The sequence below is a fragment of the Argentina silus genome (genome assembly GCF_951799395.1).
Source record: "Argentina silus genome assembly, chromosome: 17".
In the NCBI taxonomy this organism is placed as follows: Eukaryota; Metazoa; Chordata; class Actinopteri; order Argentiniformes; family Argentinidae; genus Argentina; species Argentina silus.
The window spans coordinates 3,350,826-3,375,378 of NC_139671.1; the positions used below are offsets into that span (position 1 = coordinate 3,350,826).

General features: G+C 44.2%; 1 protein-coding gene across 1 annotated transcript in view; it reads right to left on the reverse strand.

Moving 5' to 3' along the window:
- prima1 (proline rich membrane anchor 1) overlaps nucleotides 1-21,319 on the reverse strand; it is a 30,483-nt gene extending 9,164 nt beyond the window's left edge. Inside the window, exons 1-3 of the mRNA XM_083688546.1 lie at nucleotides 21,199-21,319; nucleotides 19,443-19,593; nucleotides 2,020-2,143 (exon numbers count right to left, since the gene is read on the reverse strand). Of these exons, the coding sequence (XP_083544672.1) occupies nucleotides 2,020-2,143; nucleotides 19,443-19,593; nucleotides 21,199-21,291 (368 nt within the window). The 5' untranslated portion in view covers nucleotides 21,292-21,319. The remainder of the gene's footprint in view (nucleotides 1-2,019; nucleotides 2,144-19,442; nucleotides 19,594-21,198) is intronic.
- Between the last annotated feature and the right edge of the window lie 3,234 nt (nucleotides 21,320-24,553).

Sequence of the window (24,553 nt, forward strand, 5' to 3'; positions counted from 1 at the left end):
TCCAATGTATGGATGAGAATAGATAGAAAAACAATTCATTTGAGTATTGCTTCACCTGCAATTGGAACTAGGAAGTTTAGGGAGTGTAAGGTGATATACTGTACCTACAGTACGTCTGCAGATCTCCACCTGATGTCCCTCATCACCCCAACAACAAATTCCCTGCATAGCCAAGAGTATATGAATATACAGTGTAAAATTCCCGAAAACATTGATAGCTTCAGGACATGACCCCCTTGCATATAAAACTTGGCATACACGCAGTGATTATGCAAATTAATTCATAAAACATGACTTGGGTCTGGGGCTGCAGTGGGCCATGTTGCTGTCAGAACTGGAATTGCATTAAACACACCCTGCCAGAAGTTGGCACAGACAAACACACTGCATTCCTGCCACAGTTTTCAAGCTTGTCATCTTTTCACCTACTTTCTATTTTTTAGTAATGGGAGGGGAGTCTCCCGATGCTAACGTTGAGTGACACATGAGTTGTGCTGGTACGCAATAATGCACACGGGCTCTCCGCGGTGTCTCCACTTCGAGCAAATAGGGCAGGAGACCAAGCGTCAACCACTGGCGCGGCTCGTAGCCTACAGCCCCGAGCACAGGCGCAGCATCTTCTCCTCCAGCCACCTCGGAGCAGCGCCGCGACAGCGGGGGAGACTGTTGAGTAACCGCAGGTCATAAACAGGGTTGAGCAGCTGCAATAAGGTGAAGAGCTAGCTTGTGCTAAGCTACAAACTCGTTGCAACGAAATCCCACCTAACCGTTTGTTGGCAACTGTGTTGTCGGCTATGTGGTCCTAGCAAGATGATGGTTGTTTTCGATGCGACTTTGCTCGCTAACACAGTTCTTCAAAGTGATGTTTAGCGAGCATATCAGTTTAAATCACGATAACACTAAAGTTGGGTCGAGCGAAACAAAATCTTCTTGATTGAATTTTCAGGTGAGTTTGTAAAAGTGTTTCTCAAAGAAGAGAAAGATTGCCCCTGATGATGAAGAAGCTGAGAATAGTCATGGAGGAGGAAGGGGGGGGGGGGGGCTTGGGGCTCTTGAAAATGCCTGTGAAATTTCGAAGGGATACAAAGAAATGGTACCCTTTAAAATATTGAGTGGCAAGTTAGCTAGTTGCTACAGGAATTAAATGTTCTTAGAGGTTGCCTAATAAAATACTTTACTGAATTATCCTAGACCTGTAGGGTTGAGGCGATTGCAGCAAGGGAGAGATGAAACAGGAGAAGAGGGTGTAGAAGGAGAGGAGAGAGGAGGAGAGAGACCACCTTTGTCTGGGAAGCACAGACTGAAGATCTACGCATTTGGGATGGGACCCCAAATGGGTGGATCTTCCAAGGTTTAAGCCATGGCTCTGCTCCACTGATCATGGTGAGTATTCAGCATTACACCATGTGTCTTAAATGGCAATAAATATACAGTGCCCTACGTAAGTAATGGGACAGTGAAGTATTTTTTTTCATGGCCTACATTTGACCGCAGAGAGAATATCATTCAATGACTTTTACCTTTGCAGTTGAAATGAGCATTTCTCTCTCTATGTTTTCTCACTGTTGACATTCAAAGTCTTTTTGACATTAAAATACCTGTTAGTTTTGCAGCAGCCCATGTGTAGGCTAGCAGGTACCCCCAACTACCAGCTTACAGCTGCCTCTGTATCTCGCATTATTTTCATGTTTTCATTGATTGTTGGGTATGTCTTACCAACAGCTTTTCAAAAGTTTGGTGTGACTGCCGTATGTTTTCCACTTAAGGGATAGTTCAGGTTTTTGTATGTTATACAGTAACTCATTTTCCACTTACTTGGGGTGTTGACTCATCCATATACTTATTAAGTTCACAGTCACATTCTTGAGTAACGTTTGCTGGGCGTAGCCGCTAGCATTAGCCATGCTAGTGGAAGTGGACGGAGACAGCAACCAGTGCTCTCAGTATGTGGGGTGTAATAGGGCTGTAATATGGGGTGTAATAGGGCTGTAATATGGGGTAAGAGGGCGTGAGGCCTACCTTTTTATAGCTTTATAGCAGATAACCGTTAGCAGGAGGAAGGCAACCGCGGCACAGCCCACTGTTCCCAGCACCACGATCTCCTTCCACCATAGCCTTGTTGGGGGCACCGTGGAGGGGGCCACTACAGAGGAGGCGAGAGGGAGGAGGAAAGAGGTGGGGGAGGACAGAAAGATACACATTAGAGTGTGGACAAAAGAGGCCCAATAATGGAGGTATTGCTAATGCTTCGTCTTCACAGTCCTGTCTGTTTATTTATTGCAGAGTGTGAAATGGAACATGATGGTGCATTTTAAATGAATACTAAATGTAAAAAAAAAAAAAAAAAAAGTGCAATCATGGTTTCTTTCATTCACCGGCCCGTAGAACAGTCTCTAACCTGGCAGGTAAAAAAAAAAGGAATCACATTTGTTACCTGGCCCAATGGCACAGACACAGCACCCCACTCCCAGACCGTTCATCAAGCCACAGCCCCAGAGCCCCATATGTAGGATCATTACACAGCCAGCTCATCCAATACCGTGTTATCGCCTTAGGGTCCTGCGCATCCTGTGCCACTTCAAAGTTTAGATTAGTTTTTCCTTTTCGGGGGGGAAAGCCGGTGTGTTTTATCGAGCATGCTTTTGAATGGAACCATAAAAGAGCACGATCATCCACAATGAGATGACTCATCTGTAGCTTAATAGCCTAGATGATCAGATGGGGAAACAGCCTGCTCAGCAGTCACATCACTGGCTGACTGAATGTCTGGCTATGGCTGATAGCCATAGGCATAGAGTATGGTGAGGTATTGGCTCTTTTGCCCCCCCCCCCCCCCCCCTCCCTCCCATAATTTTACTGGGGCTAATGACCCCCGAGTGCATATGCAGTTCCTTTATATTACCTCTTTCTAAGACACATCTACTCCCCTGTGGGCTGAATTTCGTTTATGGGCGCTGCACTCGTCAATATTTTTTTCGTTGAAATAGAGCAGTGATTAACCAGTCAAGCCATGGTCCCTTTTGTGTCACAGCACAGTCCTTCTCTTTCGTCCGTTCATGTTCAACATCCCCTTCTTTCCCCTCCTGCAATCCCTACTGCAACAGAAAATGCACAGCAAGTCTAACCCCCCCCCCCACACACACACACACAAAGTGAGGTACTATATAGATTTTTTTTATTTCCACAATGTGCCCTTGCACCATGCCAAAAATAACTCCACTTGTTTATATGCCATTGTATAAATGTAGTACAGCAGTGATTGGAGGGTAAGATGGATGTTGAGGCCAGCCCTGCCCAGGGTTAATTGTTTCCGGGAACACTCCTAGCTTTCTGGATGATAATCACCTCACTGGGTGGATAAGTCATACATCTCCATCTCATCCCTGACAGCTGATAAGATCCCTCTGATAAACTGGAAATGGAAGGAAAGCCTTAATCAAGTATGTGACTAACACACCTGTTGCTTATTTATGTCATGCCACACACACACACACACACACACACACATACACACACACATACATGCACGCACGCTTACACATACATACGTGCATGCACACACACACACACACACACACTCATGGGGAGGATTTTCAAAACTACCTTGCCTGATTGTTTTATGTTGATTAACAACATTACTTATTCGGTAGGGATCCGATACAGCCAGACTGCATGCATCCCTCCAGTTAATCATCAAAATGGATTTTGACAGTCCCTGTAATAGGAATGGATTAAATTACACAAATACAACTTTTGGTAATGATTCAGCCAAGGTACGTTTTGCTGTAGTGCTTTTTTTACCATAAATGTTCCTTGTATTGATCTCTCTGGGCAGAAGGACCCTTTTTTCAGAAGGAAACACACAATTGCAATGTAATAGTAATGTATGGGCTGATATCATTGCCAGCAGAAATTGCATTTGAATTCAACAGATTGGGATTTGCATTTCTCAAATTTAAATAATGCCAACAGAAATTGAATTATTGAGTGATTGATGCACTGAATTGTTGCTATCTTTTCTCCTCCACTGTTCTTCGATTGAGAAACACCCTGATGTTTTTTTTGGTATTTAATTTCAAGCACAATATGAAACTTGGGTTAAACTCAAAATGAAACTTTGTAATCTTGGATATGAATTACATTTCAATATTCAAATGAATTGGAATTGAATGACAAAACTTGAATGCAATATTCCGTCAATTACATTTAAAGAAGTGAAATACAAATACAACGTATACATTCAATAATACATTTCGAGCAATACAAAATCATAACTACTGAATCAAAATTCTCTTTGCTGGCACAAATTCAACTTGAGTGATACAAATAAAAAACTATTCAATTTAAAAATAATTTCTGCTGGCACCAATCTCCGACTTCGATTTTTCTCAGTAAAAGTGTATATTAATATCGATTTGCTATAATGACCACCAAGATTCCGCTCCAAATTTTCAGGGTCAGCCCAAAAAGTAGCATTGTTGCTCTTTGCTATCCTGTCTGTTATCAAATGCATTTTGTTGACAGCTGAAATGTTATGAACATATTAGACACTAATTAGGGTAAAGAGAAATTCCACTGCACGTGTAAGGCATTCCGGAATCTCCAATGTGTTTTTCACATTGCACCCCTGCAATCTATTGCACAAGGATGGGTATAACTTGAGTGGACTCTTCGCAACTAAAACAATCGTGGCAATCCTTCCTACTGCATCTCTTTGGGCATTCTCAAATGTTAGAATGAGGAGACTGGGGACAGTCTAGTACTAGAAATCAGTTACACGCTGTGTTCTTCAGGCTGTCACAACAAACTGAGATAATGGAGAGGAACAAAACTGCCTCAAAGTTCAATGGCTGAGATGGAGGACTGTTGATGGAATTTTTACTTATGATAACTTTTCTTTTTTTTTTTTTAAATGTCTAATCAAATTCAGAAAATGTGTAGAATTTATTTTCACTTTAAAGGTGTCCGGTAAGCTATGTATATCAGGAGGACAAATTTCATGTATTTGAATATCAGGCTCTGAGGCAACAACATGAAGATTGTGCGGGAGGATGAGTACTTTCACAGCGCATTATAGAAATGGATCCATACCTCAAGTACCACCTAAGCACACTACTTAGGGTATGACACATCCCTGATTCCATCTGCATACAGGAAATCACCAGATGGTTCTACTCCCGGGTGATGAAAAAACACACACACACACACACACACACACACACACACACACACACACACACACACACACACACACACACACAATCACATGCAAGTGCACTTGAATACATGCACATGGATTAGATAAGAAAATCAAAAGTTACACAACCACAGAGAGGGAATGGCCTGCATTTCAAGCATTCGAGGGAGAGAGAGAGAGAGAGAGAGAGAGAGAGAGAGAGAGAGAGAGAGAGAGAGAGAGAGAGAGAGAGAGAGAGAGAGAGAGAGAGAGAGAGAGTAGGAGAGTGCACAAGCTAGCTGAGATCTCCGACACCGTCCCTAGTCCCTAGTCCCTAGTCCCTAGCCAGGCAGGGATGTCATTGTCCATCTCATCCACCTACCACTAAAGACAATGCCAATATTCACACACACACACAGTAAAATTCTTTCTTTCTCTCACAAACACTCACTCATCCACACACACAGACACAGACACACTTGCACACACAAAGACTGTTGTGATTCTGCCAGTGCCCGAACGTACACTTATTTGGAGTGACTTCTGCATATGCTGTGGCTGGGGTGAGAACCCAGAGCAAGGAGTGAACTGAATAATATTTGGCTAATGAGAGTGGCATGGCAGTCCCTCTGGCTGCAGCCTATCAGACGGCGCCACACGCCTGGCCCCTGTCCTCGAAGGACTCCTCCACCTCAGACGCCCTAACCCTCACACTCAGTCACCGCCAAAATAATATGGCTGCCCATGGCGCAGAAGAGGACTGCGGGGCTACGTGGCCGTCTGGCTCGAGTGAACCCGATAATTGGGCTGTCTCAATTCTCCAGGGAGGGACGTGACCAACGCGAGAGACACAACAGGAGCAGCGGGAGTGAGAGGGGAAAATGCACACTGCTAAATGATTGGTTCCTGCTTCCAAAACATTGTCATAAACATATACATTGGCTAAACCAGTGTTATTACATCCCCCGCATTCAAAATGGAGCGTCATTATGTGAGTGTGTAAGCCTCTCAATATGTACAAATTACACTTTCTTATTGATACTATTTCACTTTTTTCTTTCATGTTACTTGCGGCTCGCTCATTTGAATGATACATGCCTTCAGATAAGACAAGCTACTGTACACAGAGAGAGAGAGAGAGAGAAACTTTTCACAACACAGCTAAATATGAAAAGAACATCCCTTATTTCTTTCCTTCTGAATTCACTCCGGGAAATCACAGTGTAAACATGGACAAGCATTTCCTGTTAATGCAACAACCATTATCTCTTTCACCCTCCGAGGCCCCAGAGAAAATGAAATCACAGAGTACACAACCCACAGGAGATGCTTCACACTGTTGTGGGCTTGTTCAATGTCTGCTAAAGTTATATGTGAGCATACCATGAGTGTGTGTACAATTGTTAAAGTTAGCAGTCTCTCACTAGCAAAAGTCATTTTTCTTCGCCAAGCAGGTTTGTCTCCGCATCCTGTAATTTACATTGTACCATTACCACAGGTACCTAAAGTTGATGAACTGACTCGGGGAAAAATGACCTTGTTTCCAAGGATTGCCTCATTTTGCCATACTGTACACACACACAATTTACAAGGTTCAGTTTTCTCAAAAATGCATTGTGGTTTAGTTCAAGAGCAATTAATTTAATTTTCGTCCTTCATCTGCTGCAGTCAATCACTATGATGTCAATCGTGGTCAATACCCAATAGAATGAAAAACACAGACAAACATCGGATTGCTCGACCCCACTCCCCCACCTCTGCACAACCTGCACCATCCTCCCTCCATCCTCCTGGATGACACACTTGGTAAGGAATAACTGTGACATCTTCCCCTCTGTAAGGGCACAGAACCAGGACTTCAGCGAGAGAGCCAAGGTTATTAGATTAGGCTATTCTTATACGTGGCCTGGAGGTTAATGGAGTTAGGAGGCTCTGGATTGCCCTGGACAAACTGATTGCAGAACAAGAGGGACTGATAGCACGCAGGATACAACAAAAAAAACAGTCCTCAGCCAACAAGGATTTTTATCAACAACATCACATGCAGGGGCTGCTTATTTCAACTGTGTCCTTTTTGGTCTGCTTTAACCATAATTCATGAGCCAGTAAGTGGATTTTAGTTTAAAGACCAACTCCAGTGGGGGCCGTTTAGAGCATTAAGAGACACATTTTAGTTATTTTCTACACAGTAGGCCAGGGTTTAGAAGTTGGCCGCCGGTGTGACGACGTCGCAGGCGTACTGTGACATCACAAGTGAGTTCTATTCATTCATAGTTGGCTACAAACGAAGTACTTTCATAGAGGTGTAATAGAAGCCTTGCTGTAGCCTTGGACAGTTGTCTATATGTGTGAAATTCATGATCTGCAGCCTACACATTTTGATTCAGCTCCTGTGTGTGTTTGCATGCTTGAGCTCCGCTTACAAACCCATTAACAAACAAAAGCATGACAATTTATCTCGCCGCTAGAGAGGTACGAATGAGAACAACCCAACCCGACTCCTTCCCTAGAACAGTAAAGTTATTCATTTAACGAATTCCATAGTTCATAGCAGATTGACATGCAAACACCCTTCCGATGTGCCTGGTTGTTTTCATGAAAATGTTGAACACATGGCAACTGTATAACCCTAACCCTAACCCTAACCCTACAGATTGACTGAGTAAACCTCCAGCTGATTAAACTATATAAAGTTAAGATATACAAAATAAATTATTATTATTATTATTATTATTCTTACATTGTGTGAACAAGAGAAGGTCATGCCCTTGCTGAAAATATGGACGTTCACACTCTAATATGACAGTTTTAATGTAGGCTACTTTTCTATCTAGTCTCAATCCCGCTGAAACCCAACATCCTTACTCCTGTGTTGCATGGAAATTCCTAACTTCATTCTGTAATCAATACGTTATATTATAAAAGCCCACTCGGGCTCATTCATGTCAGACGGCGCTAAAACATTTCCCCGTTTCTCTGCGTTGAGAGAATGGTTGATGGTATGAGAGGAGATAGGAGTCGGTCCCATTGCTCTTAAAATAACCTGATATTTCACCTATTTCCACTCTTCATCTCTGCAATTGATGAGCTGCTATAATAAACTTGATTTTGCCAATCTATCTGAAAGGCAAGCTGATAAAGCAAACCATTCTCTTTTCAAACATCCTTCACAGCTCTTGTCACCACCTTGTGGTGGCTTTCTGCAGCACCTCACACCGTGTGTCTGCTGCAGCAGTGGCATTGAGGTATAGATTCAAGAAGATTCAAGATTCTTTATTTGTCACGTGCATACAAGTATACAGTGAAATGCAAAAATGTACCCCACTGTGATGTCGGTGTGCTGGTATTAAACACTGGCCAACTGTACCAGGTGTTGACAGACGTACTGTGATAAGATTGTGATCTGATCATCAAGCCTGATTGAAGTGGCTGGTGTACACATGGCCAATCTTACTCTGTTACAGATTCTTATTATTATGTGGTAATCAAAGCAAAGCAACAGGATGGGGCAAAAGTCCTTGCTTCAGCAAGCCCACTACTCTACTCGTGTCCTCATTTCGTTGAAAAAGCCAACTTTATGGAGGACAACGTGTCTGTCCACTTCATAGTGAACAGAATCATGTTCCTCTCCACAAACCGATGTCGGTTTCACATGTTAACATTGGGTCAACTGAATAACAACATTAGAACAACGTAAATAGCAATTTTGCCCCCCCAATTTTGCCCCTGTCTGCCAAACCAATACATCAATCAGGGCATCTGGTAGTTCCAATGCAGAGCCAGGGTGGGTGTGGCATTGGATGTTTCAGTAGAAACTTCCAACTGCAGTTGGTTGAATAGGGGGCTGTCTGCCCTGGGGGTCCAGGGTCGAAGGTAGCTGGACTGGACTGAATACACCCCCGGGGGTTCCACTTGCCAATCCCAGAATCCCTTGCATCGGCTCAGGCTCCTTGACCGAGGTGGCTGATCATCGGGCTGACAGGGCTCCAGCCAAGCAACTGAGTCAGCGCCACGGGGTTGGAGGGGGATGTTATGTAGCATTGTCCCAGCAAACAGTAGACGTTTGTTTAACACTTCTATATGTTTTCTTCAGGTTTTCCTGGGTTACAGTTGGAATGTTGACATGAATGTTCCAAAACCGTTTGGAGGGCGTAGCAAGTAGACACAATTGTGATTAACACTGCAAGAACATTGCCAGGATAAATATTGTGTAAAAGATCTAAGGGTGCTTTTTATGTGTTCAAGCCAACATTATTTGGGTCACATAAAGTCCTGGAGATGTTACAGGAATGCTATTTACACGGTGTTCTAACTGCAAGAAAAAGTGACATAATTGCAGTAATTTCTGAGAATATACGGCAACCTTTGGCAAGTATCTGAGGAACATCTTAAGAACCTGCATGGAAGTACTTACAGTACTGTGGCATAATAACTCATAATAACGTTTTTTACCAATGGCTAAATGGTTGATACTTTCAGTTTTCAGAATAATAACCTTAAGCCAAAACAAAATAGCCTCCCTACCCTATCTCATCTTCTGTGTCCATCACTTTGTCTGCTCATGGGGAGGATGAAGAGAGGATGAAGAGAGGATGAAGAGAGGAGGAAGAGAGGAGGAAGTAGGGAAGAGAGACCTTGTTTAAGCATTTCCACATATGGAGGAGGGGCGTCATTGTCTCGTGGGTGGCTCATCTACACACTCCAGCGTGCAGCGGAGCAAAGGTCAAGGCAGCACCCGCGGCTCCGCAGCTTACCTCCCCCAGCCTGGCGAACTCTCTTAGTCATCACACGGCGGAGGAAGAACACTGGCTCCATGATCATCATCTCCCTATCCACCATGGTCAGGAGTGGGAAATACTGTAGTGAAGGGTGAACACACTTGAATGCCATCTACCTACCATTTTGGAGGGGTGAACAGCGTTTACCCACTTTATATGTAAAGTAGTGGATTTACATTTGCGTGTCCAGTGTTTACTACTACTTTTTTTCTACCACTACATCCCCGAGTGGGACCCATTGTCTACTGCCATCAGAGATAGGGGGAGACAGGTCTTTTTGCTGCAGGAGCCTCTAGGTTTCCCCCTCCAAGACGCTCAAAGTACTACAAGTTGCCCTGAACCAAAGATCTAGGTCTACCAGATATACCAGATCATCCAATCCCAAACGCTTGCCTTAACCACAAATGGGACAAGGCATAGGATAAATGGGACAGGGCAGAGGACAAATGGGACAGGGCAGAGGACAAATGGGACAGGGCATAGGACAAATGGGACAGGGCATAGGACAAATGGGACAGGGAAGAGGACAAATGGGACAGGGCAGAGGACAGAGCTCAAAGGACCGAGGCCACTTCCACGGCTACCTGCAGGGGATGGAGGGAGAATGATGCAGGTTGTGCAAAGGTGGGGGAGTGGGGGTCGAGCAAACAATGAAACATGAAATATTGCCATCAACCAACCAATAAAAAAAAGGTTCCTCCAGAGGCTGTGGCTGGCAGGGGCAGCAGGAGAGATCCAGAGCACAGGCTCAGTGAAATCCCTGGCCCACCACTTAAATCCTGCTGTAATTAAAGTGAAAGTCCCAGAGCGGGGACAGACCAGAGCACTTACTAAAGAGACTCCCACGGCTGCATTGAGCCATTTAACAGAAGAGAAGAAGCGAGTTGCTAACTAGACACTGATGTGAGGTCAGTCTTGTGTTTACCCCTGTATGGTTATACTAATATTGAGGAGAGGACAGGCTGATCCCAGATATGTGCCTATTTTACAATAGTTAATACAGAGCTTTTGAAAGAACTCCAGGGTGGCAAGGCACCATTCAGACCCTCACTGAGGTACTCGTAAAATAGGCAACAGGGGACTAGGGTTGCCCATATTTCGTCACCAATCTTGCAGGGGCCACTGCGACCCCTGAGTGATATGCGCACGTGCACACACACACACACAAACACACACACACACACACACACACACACACACGGCTGTGGATTCTTTTAGTTGTGATGACTGTGTCTGCCCAGAGTACCTGAGGCCTGAGAGCAATAACTACGACATGACAGGGGGGAAATCAGGGCAGCAGGTGGGGGATGAGGAGAGAGAATGAAAGGACAGAGCAAGAGGGAGAGATGAGATGAGACAGGCACTTCTGTTGCTAGTGCCGTGGAGCTCTAAATCAACCCAGATAAATCTCCAGTGTGAGAAGATTCAGGGCTTCACTTCTAGCCTGCAAGCACTAATGTAATGCACTGCTCAACCTCCACGATATTATGTAGTGGAAACAGTGAAAGTTTGAACTGGAGAAGATATAGCGATGGTAAACGTCATATGCATGGCACTCCCTTCATTCCCTTTAAAAGTCACTCTCATTTGCTTAACCCATGCTCATCAGTGCTTTTTAATGATGATTGTTGAACTGTTGATTTTGGAAAACCTAAGGTTTTGGCTATGTTTCTGATTGATTTAGCTATGTTTCTGATTGATTTAGCTATGTTTCTGATATTTCAGCCTCAAAATGGCTTCCTTGACTCTCATTGAAACCTCACGTTGACAGACACCAATAGCAGACTTAACAGCTCTCTTATGCCTGCACAAATTATGTGACGGAACACACCTTATTTCCCAGAAACACCTTTTCAAGGCAATTGGGGCAATTGGGGGACTATGCATGAAAAGTGTTGTAATTTCTGAATGGTGACTTTTTTGTAGTGTAGAGCCAAAAGAAGAAATGCTTCGCTGTCCCATTACTTATGCGGGGCACTGTATAAAATTTAAGATACTGCAAAATACATTTGAATGAAAAAGTGCAGAAACGAGGCTTGGGAGATGGTTTGAAACCACACTGGTGTGATAAGTAACCTTGCCAAGTTCGGACTTACTAGACTAGTACGTCTGAATGTTGCCTTCAGGGCACAATGATGTCATCTCGGTCTAAAAGTAGACACTTGAGTTTGGTGAGCAGAAGACCGGGTTTCAATCCCCACCGGTTACAGCGGTGTCCACAATGATCTGTCTGACCCCCTAGCAAGATGTATCCCTCCTCATGTCCAGCTGACTCCTTCACCCTTGGGGGAGTCAAAGCGGGGTAATTGTAGTGGAAATGGTTTTGCACCATGACCGAGTGATGAGTAGCCATGCCTGAATCCTGGTCTTATGGTAGACACTGGGGTTTAGCGAACAGGAGACTTCCTTGCCACTGGTTACGTGTGTGTGTGTGTGTGTGTGTGTGTGTGTGTGTATGTGTGGAGGGTGTGTGTGTGTGTGTGTGTGTGTGTGTGTGTGTGTGTGTGTGTTTTGTGTGTGTGTGTGTGTGTGTGTGTTTTGTGTGTGTGTGTGTGTGTGTGTGTGTGTGTGTGTGTGTGTGTGTGTGTGTGTGTGTGTGTGTGTGGTTCAAACCGTTTGTGGTGCAAATACTCCTCATCTTCTCTAATCTGAACCAACTTTGTTTACCACGCTTTTCCCACTGAAAGTGGCATAGATTAGTAACACAGGAATGAGCGTAATAACATTCACAACTAAGATTTTATGTTACATTTTTAATGGTAAATGCTATTACATGTTACTTGTCAGTAACTTAACAGACAATAGCAATCAATAATGTATTGCTCTTGTTATGAAAACAACTACGTTGCTACATATTTTGCACAAGCAAAATAATGCAAAGTGCTGCTAAACTAGAGTGCAATTAGCCACATCCTGCTAATGCTTCCAGACGTTTTTCTCTTGATTACAAGTGACAGCTGTACACAGAAGACACGGAGTCGCCTGTCTGAGGCGGAGAGAAAGAGAGAGACGCAAACTGATGTTACGAAGCACTAAACTATCTTACTGTTCCACACCTTAAGGCCTATTATGCATTTATGTAACCACGCACTGGAGACATGTACACCTTGCTTTCAGCGGTGCTGAGTCTTCTCATCAGTGTTCATGACATTTCCTACACCAGCCAAACACTTCATTGTCGTGGGCCGCATCGTCAACATACAGGCTCGGAAAGAGAATCGTGGGCTACCGTCACTTCACTGAACACTCCACCACTGCAAACGCAGCGTCTAACTTACACCGTTGCGTAACAGCGCTGTCTCTGAGGCGTTCAAGTGCGGCGTCGTAGCGTTCCATGTTATCTCTTTTTGCAAATGCGAGACCATTTTCCACTTCTGAGTCTGCAGTCTTCCACTTTGCTGCTGGTGAAGGACCAGTATCCACCTTACACATGATTGAATAATTCAACAAGGAAGAGCGATTGGAGGGTTGGGGGGGTTCAGCAATCAGTTGGAAGACAGCGATGGAAACGGAGAATATCAGATCAGCATCCGGCACTCTCTGCAAACACTCATGGATGTTTTGAATTGAATTTCCATTCATACAAAGAGAGACAGCGGGGCATCGGACTGACTTTGTGAAGAGATAGTTGAGGAAAACCAGACCCCCCCCCCCAGCAGTTCAGTTTGTTGGCATACAATGCATATTTTGTTTTGGCCATAAGTAATTACTTCCTACCCAAGATGGGTTTTTAATTTGTCTGAATTAGCATTAAACAGGCGTATGAACGCTCACACACTCACAAAGCCCAAACAGCCCTGAGGACACACACACACACACACACACACACACACACACACACACACACACACACACACGTTCTCACTCTTTCACTCACATACACACACACACACACACACACACACACACACACACACATACACACGTTCTCAGTCTTTCACTCACTCACACACACACACACACACACGTTCTCACTCTTTCACTCACACACATACACACACACACACACACACGTTCTCACTCTTTCACTCACTCACACACATACACACACACACACACGTTCTCACTCTTTCACTCACTCACACACACACACACACTCACACACACACACACTTTCTCAGTCACTCACTCTCTCTTTCTCTCCTCTCTAAGTTTGACTGACAGGAGGGGGAGTCAAGCTGACAGGCCTCCAGGGGAGGAAGCTGACAAGTTAAGAAGAGCACTTGTCATATCAAAGCAGTGCGTGTCACACCGTAACTTATACACGCATCTCAAATCTCATCATTTCCACCACGGGATGAAGGCGGTTCAGGTTTCGGCTGGGTCTGAGACTAATTGAAAATAAACAAGGACTGAAGGGTGACCGTACATTTTCAACACTCCTTTATTTGGAGGGGTGTACGACAAACCCTCAAGGAAAGGATGGGATAAATATAGATAGCCTACATATCTGGAACAGACCAAACTTTTATCTTGAAATTGCTGGAAAGATGAGAGAGATTTTCAGATGAATGCTTATTTTTTCAGGAAAAGAACACCTTGGATGAATTAAGGCTGTCTAATCCGATCTATTAATAACCACTTTAAAATCCCAGACTTAATCTTCCCATTAAATCTTCCATAATAGATACTTTATATGCTCAGTCTGAGAAGCACCCCATACAGATGCAGTCAGTAAAACTGGTCCTGGAGTGTTGGTTTTTGTTCCAGTTCCTAACCCTAACCCTAACCCTAAACCCTAACCCTAACCCTAACCCTACCCCCCTAACCCTAACCCTAACACTAACCCTAACCCTACCCCCCTAACCCTAAACCCTAACCCTTCATTCAAGAGATTCAGCAAATAATGGTACTGATGAGTAATTGATGAGTCTGCTGGGATCTCACGTTTAATTACACAAGCTTTAGCACCCCGACTTGAAATCTCAACGTGTTGGTTCAAATCGGGATTGGGACACAACATTTTCTTTTTTTTGCTCATTGTTGTTGCTGATTTTGCTAATGCCTTCCCCCGACAACTTACCCTGACAACTTACCCTAACCTTAACCACTCAACGCTAATGCCTAATACTGCCTAACCGTCACACAAGTCATAATTCACGTACCTAACCTTAGTCACTCAAAGTTAAAGCCTAATACTGCCTAACCACCATGCAAGCCGCATTTGTAGCTTTTCATACAAACCAGGTCGTAAGATTTCCTACGAATTGGGCGTTCTGCTTTTTGTATTAATTCATAGAAATTAAGCTTGAGGTCCTGTTGTGTTTTACTGCAAGGCCAGAACAAATGCCTGCACAAACTGTAGCTCTGCACAACCAGAGTTAGTGACCACTGCCTTACAGACGTTTACCGTTAACCATTCACACATAGTCTCCAACGGAATACGTTCAGGGGGATTGCTTCTGCAGACCAAAGAATACATTCTGTGTGCACATATTATCTGGCTATACCAGCGTTGACCACGTGTAGTGCTGTAAGATACGTCAAAAACTAAAGATACGTGAGAGTTACGTGAATTGCAAGATGACGTTCGGGTTCATGTCTGTCGCAGTATGAACGGATAGATTATGATGAAAAGTTATCTCATTCCAATCAGAGAGTTGAAGATATCCCCCAACCTGACACAGGTTGTAAAGACTCAACTGTTGCAAGGTCAAATGGACCTTATTTTGGACAAACCGTTTAAAACACAAAGTTATCCAGCTGTTCCCTTCCCTCTCCCACAATCTACAGTACATCCATACAACTTCCTCTGAAACTGAAAACACTCCCAATCTGTTAGCGTCTAGAGACAAATGAGCAGTTTGTTTAGGTTTGATCCTGGGCTGTTTCAGCTGGTGGCTGGAAACACAGCAGCACCAGTCCCCCTTCCCTCAGTGGTTTTGCTATGCTTACGCCTTGCAATCACAGTTGCTGCCTCACTGCTTCCACTGAGCCAGGGGAGGAGGGGGGGGGGGGGGATAGTGGGAGATGAGGTGGCCGCCGTGCGTAGACGCGCCTGCGTTTGTTTGAGCTGAAGCGCTGGTTTCCGTGGTCACCCAAGGGGATGCACTCATTCCGCAGCCGGGACACTAGGCAGTGCGCATGACAAGGCACATTCCCTCTGAGTTAGCGGGCCGCAGTGGACTGTACTGTACTGAAAGTCACTTTGGATGTTAAAATTCACTGCAGCCCTGAACCAAACTTCAGTTGTAATCCTCCGTTTTTTGGGGATGGCTGTAGGATTGAATACAATCCGGGCTAAGTAGCCCGGTCGGTTGGTGGTAAAACCTTCCCTTTTTTTTTCTTTCAAGCGATTATTTTTTTCTATGGTGCCTTCTTTCTCTTTTAAATCTTTTATCACTCTTTCCATGCAGACAGGTGCAAGAGTCCTCAGTGCCCCTCTCAACATTTTCATGCATATTTTGAGGCGTTTGTTTTGAGACAGACTTATGTTCCTACACCCAGAAAAGCCTACTGATTCTATTTAGAAAGCCGGTAGTTAAAATGTTTTGAATTACCTGATTTAATTAGACTTAGAGAATGCCATTGTTCTGTCTAGCACTCAACCTTGTTGTGTCTACCACTTAACTTATCATACAACATATTCTTATCCCTAAATACATCCCTACAAGTGGTAGTGATACTGTAGTCACACAGTGGTGAGGAGGAAAGCTTTCAATGTTTCTCAATGGGTTAACTGAACCTTGTTTGTTTACAATAAGTGGTATCCCCTCAAAGTCACAGACTTGGCTCGGTCAACAGCATAAAATAAGGTTGTCTTCTTTATGAACGAGCGAAACAAAGAGAGAAGATAGATGACGAAATTTCTCTTGTTGCTGAGTTGGTGCAGGAAGCACTGTCAATGAAAACCCTTGCTTCCCACTCAGTGGCTTGTTTGCTTTCTTGCTCCATTGCTCAAGGTTTAAATAACAGAACAGCCGCAAAAAGCATTAGGGTAGATTGATTGTGCTACCTTCACTGTGCCGTACACCCAGGACATATTGATCTACTGTCCCCCAGTGAATGAGACCGGCCAGAGGCTGGAGTGACAGATTGAAGGTATAAACCTCTAGTTAATAAACGGGATGGACCTCCATGTCACTGATAACAGCCACATACTTTATGGCTGTGGCTACAATTCAAAGGGATTGACAGTTCTACGGAAATTAAAACTGTTTCAGAACCAAAGCAATTTGCTAATCTGTTGACTGGCCAACACTGGTCCTCGTCAGGCCAAACAGGGCTAGGGGTATGGATAGAGGGCGGGATTTTTACTCATCCAAGTGCTTTAGTTGGCTAGAGAACTTGGTGGGTGGCTAGCATAATCCAAGTTAAAACTTGCTGTTACCACACAATCAAATTGATTTGAAAACCTCTTTTTACCAAAAAAAATGTTCACAATGTGCTTAAAAGTTAAATGTGACCAGAACCTGTTGGGTAACCAGAGGCTATTTGACATGTGGACTTTCACAGTGCAGCTGTGGAAATTCAAACGGGCTTGTTTCTTAGGCTTGAACCATCTGGCTTTGACCACTAGCTGGGCACACTCGCACCACTGTCGAGAAGCAGCTAGCAAAGCCCCAAGCCATGCTTACATGAAAGATATGATCTCCAGCACACCATCATAAAGCAAGCTTTGTGGCATTAGGGCGTAAAAAGGTAGCATGTAAAGTTAATGCACAATGATATCTTAACTACCCTTCCATGCGCCGAACTGTGCCAGTATGCCCATCCTATCAGACACTTGGTACCCTGCCTAGGATATATTTGAGGGGATACACTATCCACACTCTGTAACATCATTGCCAGCAGCACACAGGGTCCCTGCTGTGGCCACGCTGCGTTCTGCTTGCGTCATCCAGCTCGGGGGGACCATAGTAGCCTTAAGCTATTGATACACCCCCACCTGCTTTCACAAGCTCTGTTCAGCCCACATCACATCAGAGTACAACCTGCCCCATGTGCACAGTCAAACTGACACACAGGAATACCACTACTTTAGAGAACATTAGCATAAACGCCTATGGCTGGTGAGATTGGAACAGGGCATTTTAGGCATCCTGTGGTGAGATTTCTTCTCCTTGTTGCCTGGGATCAGAATATGCTAATGTACAGCGCCTTCGGGAAAGTATTCAGACCCCTTCACTTTTTCCATTTTGTTGTGTTATAGACTCAATTTAAAATGGATTAAATTAAAAGAGTTTGCTATCAATCCACACACAATACCCCAGAATGACAAAGTGAAAACACGTTCTTAGAAAGTTCAGTAAATGTATTAAAATTTAAATACAGAAATACCTCATGTACATAAGTATTCAGACCCTTTGCTATGACACTCTTAAAATTAAAATAAAAAAAATGTCATCAACAAATCACTCAATAAGGTGAATTGAGTCCATCTTAACACAAAGATAATAGCTAATGTAATTTTGGAATCAATATCATAGGGTCTTTTTAACTAACGCATAGAACTGCCATCTTTGTGTGTGGTCTGTCATTTAGCCTTCCACAGCCACATTGACCACGGTATTACTTGTTATTGGTTTGCCATATTGTGGCTATCATTGACCACTGTATTACTTAGGGTTAGGTAGGTTTGCTTTGCCATATTGTGGTCCAGCTGATGACGAGTCCAGTCAGCTGAATCCCACTGCTCGCCTCCGTGAGCCACTTGTCTAAAGTACGCTCGCTACCGTTGGTAAGATGTTATCTGTATGTTTCCTGTTACCAAGTGGTAGGATACAAATAGTGTGTTGGTTACAACAAAGTTCAAATAGCTTCTGTCACAACATGAATTTGATCGGCTCAACCCATTAAAAAAAAAACACGCAAAAAAACAACTGGGTTAATGATAGCACTGAACTAGGTAGAAGTATGTTGTGAGCTACAACACAGGGACTCATCTGGTTGTTGTTGTTTTTTTTATTTGAACTGGCACACGTTATTTTCAGCAACGCACAGACCTCCAGAATAGACCATCAATCAAGTACAGCATCCAATTGCTGAGGGGTGGGGTGGGGTGGGGTGGGGTGGGGTGGGGTGGGGTGGGGTGGGGAGCTTCCAAACCAATTAGGAAAATGGCTCAACTCAGCATCGTTCCTCTGATTGGTCAACCTCATTGCTTATGTGATTATCAATGGGATGTTGAGACAGCCAAAAGGTCAAATCAACACAGCTCAAAGCAAACAAAAGACCACATAGTTGCAAATAACCTCAACCACCACTGATGTCACAATAACAACACAATTGGAGTGCAGCAGGGAACCTAACATAACACATCCCAGCTCTGCACTGTGACGCTACAGAACAACTGGCACGGCCTCTTATACTGTATATCCAGGTTAGCCAAGGTTGTTGTACTTTTACACAAAAGGTAAAACCACGGTAGCGAAATTGGGGCACAATGACTAACACAATTAGCAATCAACTAGCAACATTCGCCACGGTTGCTGATCTGTTGAATTTGGAGTGGGGGGGTGTAGACTGAAAAAAGTTCCTGTACTTACCGGTAATGACCAGCAGTCTGGGTGGGGGCGGGGGCGGGGGCGGGGGGGGCAGTGGAGGGTACGGTCTACATTGGCACGCGAGCTGGCAACTCCCTCCCACCTGCTCCGCGGCTGTCCGTGCGCATGACTTCTGGAGCTCTCCCTGAGCAAACTACACAGAGGGGGGAAAAGAGGGGGAACCAGAGAAAGAGAGAGAGAGAGAGAGAGAGAGAGAGAGAGAGAGAGAGAGAGAAAGAAAAAGAGGTGGGGGGGGGGGGGGGGGAAAGGGAGATTAAAACATAGAGACAACCAGAGGGGAGAGTTGGGGAAATATTATAAACGCAGGAGGAAAATACCACAACCCAGTACTAGTTCTCTCAATATGGACGATGTGTAGGCTAATACATACGATGCAAACATCTACTGTTCTCTGGTTTTGTATGTCCCTTTAGATAATGATGACTGTATCATTAGCATTCTGGCTCGTGGAGGACTCAAGAGGGAAAGGGTGGATGGGAGGAGGTGGAGCTCTGATTGGAACTCTCCTGGCCGAGGGCGTTTCATTAGTCTCCCATGAGGCCGCCGTGGGAGATCCATCCCGCGGAGGCCGCCGTGTGGCCTGCTTTCTATCACAGATGCAGCGAATGACTGCCTCCTGCACCTTAACTCTACAGGCTGTGATCACAGTCTCTGTATCTGTCACATCATTACACACACACACGCAATCTCACTCACAAACACACTCGTGCCGACACCCCCTCTTTCTCGTCAAACGGTCGAGAGGAGTTTCCCACCCACCGAGGGTGGGGGAGAAAAAAAGCAAAGGGCTCCTGTAAGAGCAATGCCCACCCACTGAGTCCCCCCCACCCCCCCCCCCCCTCCCAGAGATGAACCCTGACCCTGCCTCCCCCTGCGGTGAGCCTGGTGGGCAGTTCCATGGAATGGAAAGCTCAGGGGCTCTGGATGGAGTAGAGGTGGGTAGCGCACGCTGGGACACTTGAAGCTGAAGCTCCCTCACCCACGCCTCTAAAGCCATAGCAGTGGCGAGTATACTGCAGTGGCGAAGCGAATTAGCTCTCTCCACTCAGCCAAATGAAACTATTACCACCATACCCTCCCCCCCACATCAATGCTAGTCATTACTGTGCACAAGATGTATGCATTCTTTTGGATTTTGGGATTATTATGATTAAAGAATGGAAAACGTGTTAGAATGGAAAACACTTACTAACACCTTTGCTTGCTTGTAGAACTTATACAGCATGCATGATGACATGGGGGAATAATAACGGTGACATAACCCACATGGCCTATCATGATCTACATCTTTCACTTTGTCAAGAATGTTGTCTTATTCTCCCTTCTCAACTTTCAACCCCCTTTTCTCTTTCACTCACTCTCTCTCTCTCTCTCTCTCACACACACGCACGCACACACACACACACACACACACACACATTATACATACACATATACATACATACATTCATACGCAAGAGCAAACTCATGCAACTCAAGCATGCACTCTCACTTACTTACACATGTTAGACAATAGATTTCTATACTAACAATAGAATTGACATTTTGAGATTCTCATATCTGAAAGGAGCTACTTCTACTACTGATCCAGCGTCACTACAATACTCACAGTACATATAGCGATAACTCAGCGCTTACCATCATTTGTGCCACACAAAACCTTTCCAACATCACAATGCAAGTGGTCTGGAAATGGACAATAAAGGATTGGCCAACAATTCGTATCACATGAACCCACCTGAAATAAAAGTAAAAATGATGTAAGAAAGCAGTGTCCAAAAACTAAAGGCGAAAAACCTAAAATGAGCGGCAATATCTCTCGGACCAGCATTCCTCCTCCGCTCTTCCTACAGCCCTTTACGCATGGGACGCATACAAGTAGTTTATTTTCAAGAACTTAATCCAATCTCTCCGCCGTGACAACGAAATCGGACGTTTCCAAAAAAGGTTTCTGCCACATTCTTCTACTGTTTTCACAGTTGTCGGTGGCATGGGAGAGCTTGAGAAAACATCCGTCCTGCATCCACAAACCTAGTTCACTGAATGACTAGAAAGTTGAGACCACCTGCAAATGGTGCGTCGCTTTTTGGTTGGTAACCACTGCTAAGGTATAGTCCAAAGTTCTCCGATATGAATTAGTGGGCCGTGATGTTTTAGGTGGGAGTAACAGATTTGGAATCATCCCTCTCCTAACATCAACTCGAATGTGCGGCAAAGGAGACGCTACCAAAGTTGGAAGTGATGGAGCTATTAACGCACGTAGCTTATCCCCTATTTTTCCCTCTGAATCAGCTAAACGTTCCTCCTCGGTTATTGTCGTGGTCTATCTAGGCAAAATGTGCGGACGCATCTTCATTAGGCACCGAGTTGACATCCTCCTCGTCAGTCTTCTTGGAGAAAAGCGCATGAGGCAAAAAAACCGTCAACATTGGTCTGGCGCGCAAATGCGATGCTGAAAACAACAACCATTGTCCCTAAACGAGTCCTATTCGTTCTAATGACATGAAATAGACGTTGACTTTCGGCAAAGTGCGAAAGAATATGTTGAAGGTTTGATGTGGAGACGAGCGTCGCGGTGCGGGTATCAGTATCCACTCCACTGTTGTCTTTATGGGCTTCTGCGATTGCTTAGGTAGGTCACAGTGTAATTCAGTCAGCGAACACACACACTCAGCGACTTGAGAGAGACAGACAGAAAGAGGTGTGAAGTGAGGAGGATACTGTAAGACCACTTTTTTGTTGGTGGGGGGAGTCGGGCGAGGGGAATAGTGTAATCTGGGTTTCGTGAAGTCACAGCAGACGATGACTGTCCATCAGCACCACAGCAGGCAGTGAGCTTTGAGCTTTACCGCTTTCTGATGTTAGCTTTGCTTTGCTGGTTTTAGCCTATTTGCTCTCACAAGTTTATATTTATTTTAAAATTAAGTCTGGAGGTATTGCATGAAACATGCATGTATTGTAGTTCTGTACCATTGAACTTGATGATGGCAGAGAGAACAAAAAAACAAGTTGCATGACTATATCAGCCACTCGTCCAATTTAAAATGCAGCACGGTCAACTGAGAGTTTTGTTTCCTCAAAATGCAAGTGCTGCTGACTGGAGTAAAGGCGGAGCGGAATTAGAGGCGGATCGAGGCTAGAATCTTGGCTTGAGTTCGGTCAGAATTGTCACACTCTCAGTCCCAAGGGTATTGTGATGCATTATTTAAAAGATCAGACTGTTCTCTGCGGTTTCATGTAATTTAATTCTAAACTACTCACCTCCGTGAATGAAAATAATACATGAACATGTTGGTTGAAGAGGATATTGACACCATACTCTCCAACTCCTTAATATCCCCCTTTGCACTCCCCAATAATTGTTGCGCATAAAAATGAAACCCTGTCTGCTTTTTAAGTTGAAGTATCGGTAAAACAGCGGTAACTTGCACAAAACTGGTTAATCTTAAATTAAATTAGGAACTTCAGCCTCTCCAAAGCAGTATTATTTTGTATATGTGTATTAGCCCAGTGACCATTATCTCCTCTCTACCTTTTTAGGCTAATACAGTTGTTTTTTTTCAGCCATTCCTGAACCTTAGACCAAAAGTCCTACACCTGAGGGCAATACCAAAGCAGATGACCTATTGCTTCGGCTTTCCTCACGACAAAATCTGCATAGTGGCGATTGTTCAATGACCCATATGGTGTGTTTTTGACCTTAAATGAAACTGGTATACTGATCTATTTATACTAATCTTTTTCAGCCATTTGTGATTTATAATATGACGCAGACAAACTAAATCCCAGTAGAGCCCGGTGTTTGAATAGGCTTAGATCATAGAGAGAAAACCTTGGTCTTTCATTTAACGTATAATATTTTCTGGGAACTGTGCGAAGAAGTGGTCAAAAGAAGCTGGGAGTGAAATTAGACTAAATACCTCACAAAGTGACTTAATGTTTCAATGATTTAATGTTTCATGATTCAAATGTGATTTTTGCTTCCCATTGTGTACCACAAAGTAAGTACCACAAAGTGCTAATGGTTGCTCACCACATGATTTTGTAGTAAGTACCACATAACAGTTGAAACAAGACTCTAAAATAAAGGATTGGCAATAACATTCATTTAGAACCAGTGACCCTGCATTCAGATTTAAAGTGCCCGTAGTTTGTGGTCGTGTTAGACTACGGCTTGTTGTACCTGAACCAGCTGCCATCTGGCGGTGTGGAGACTGTCCCTCAGGCTCAGTGGCTTTTCATGACTCTGAGGTGGCGCCACCCGCCCTGCCAGATGCCATTCTCATCTGCCACAAATAATAATCTCTGGGCCACACAGCAGCAGATGCCAGCTAGTTCCAACCTCGCTTTACCACTCCACAAACACTCCCTCGACACCACTACATATATCTTAACAAAAGGCCTTACTTCACTTCAGGATGAAAGGGGGATTTGAGAGTCGTCACTGAGTGGATTTTGGACACGACTGAGCTTTGAAGTCAAAGCAGTATAGAGCGACGGCTTAAATAAATATGCGAGAAAAATAATTGGTTTGTACGTTATCACTAATGACAAAAGCACCTGCCCCTTCTTCCTCTCAGATATAACATTCATGGACTAAGGGAGGTGGAGAGATTCATCAGATGAAGTCAACCTTCCTCCTCGCATGCTGTTGCCAGCCAAGCAGACAGCTGAAGAGAGCGCAGACAGCTGAAGTTTTACAGCACCAGGCTGCAACCTGTCCCCCCTTTTAGTTTAATTAGACAGAGGCGCCCTCCGATGTGATTATCCCAGACCAGGTTGCTCTATTAGATAGCAGTGACAGTAAATCCTCGCCGGAAGAAATTGAATCTTAATTTATTGGCCTTGTTTTATGGGCAGAGAAGTGGGGCCGCCCACACCCAAAGAGCAACATCATGGAAATGTGTTGTTTTCTACTAATGGTTGTGATCATTGAGGGACAGATTTACTATGACTCCACGAAAAACTGTAAACTGAGATAAACACACACACTGCGGTCAGTTTGACTAATCAAACTCCACGTTCAAGTTCAGAAGCTTGAAGCTTTGGCCCTAATCAATTTGTCTCTTTTCCAAACATCCCAAATCTTATTT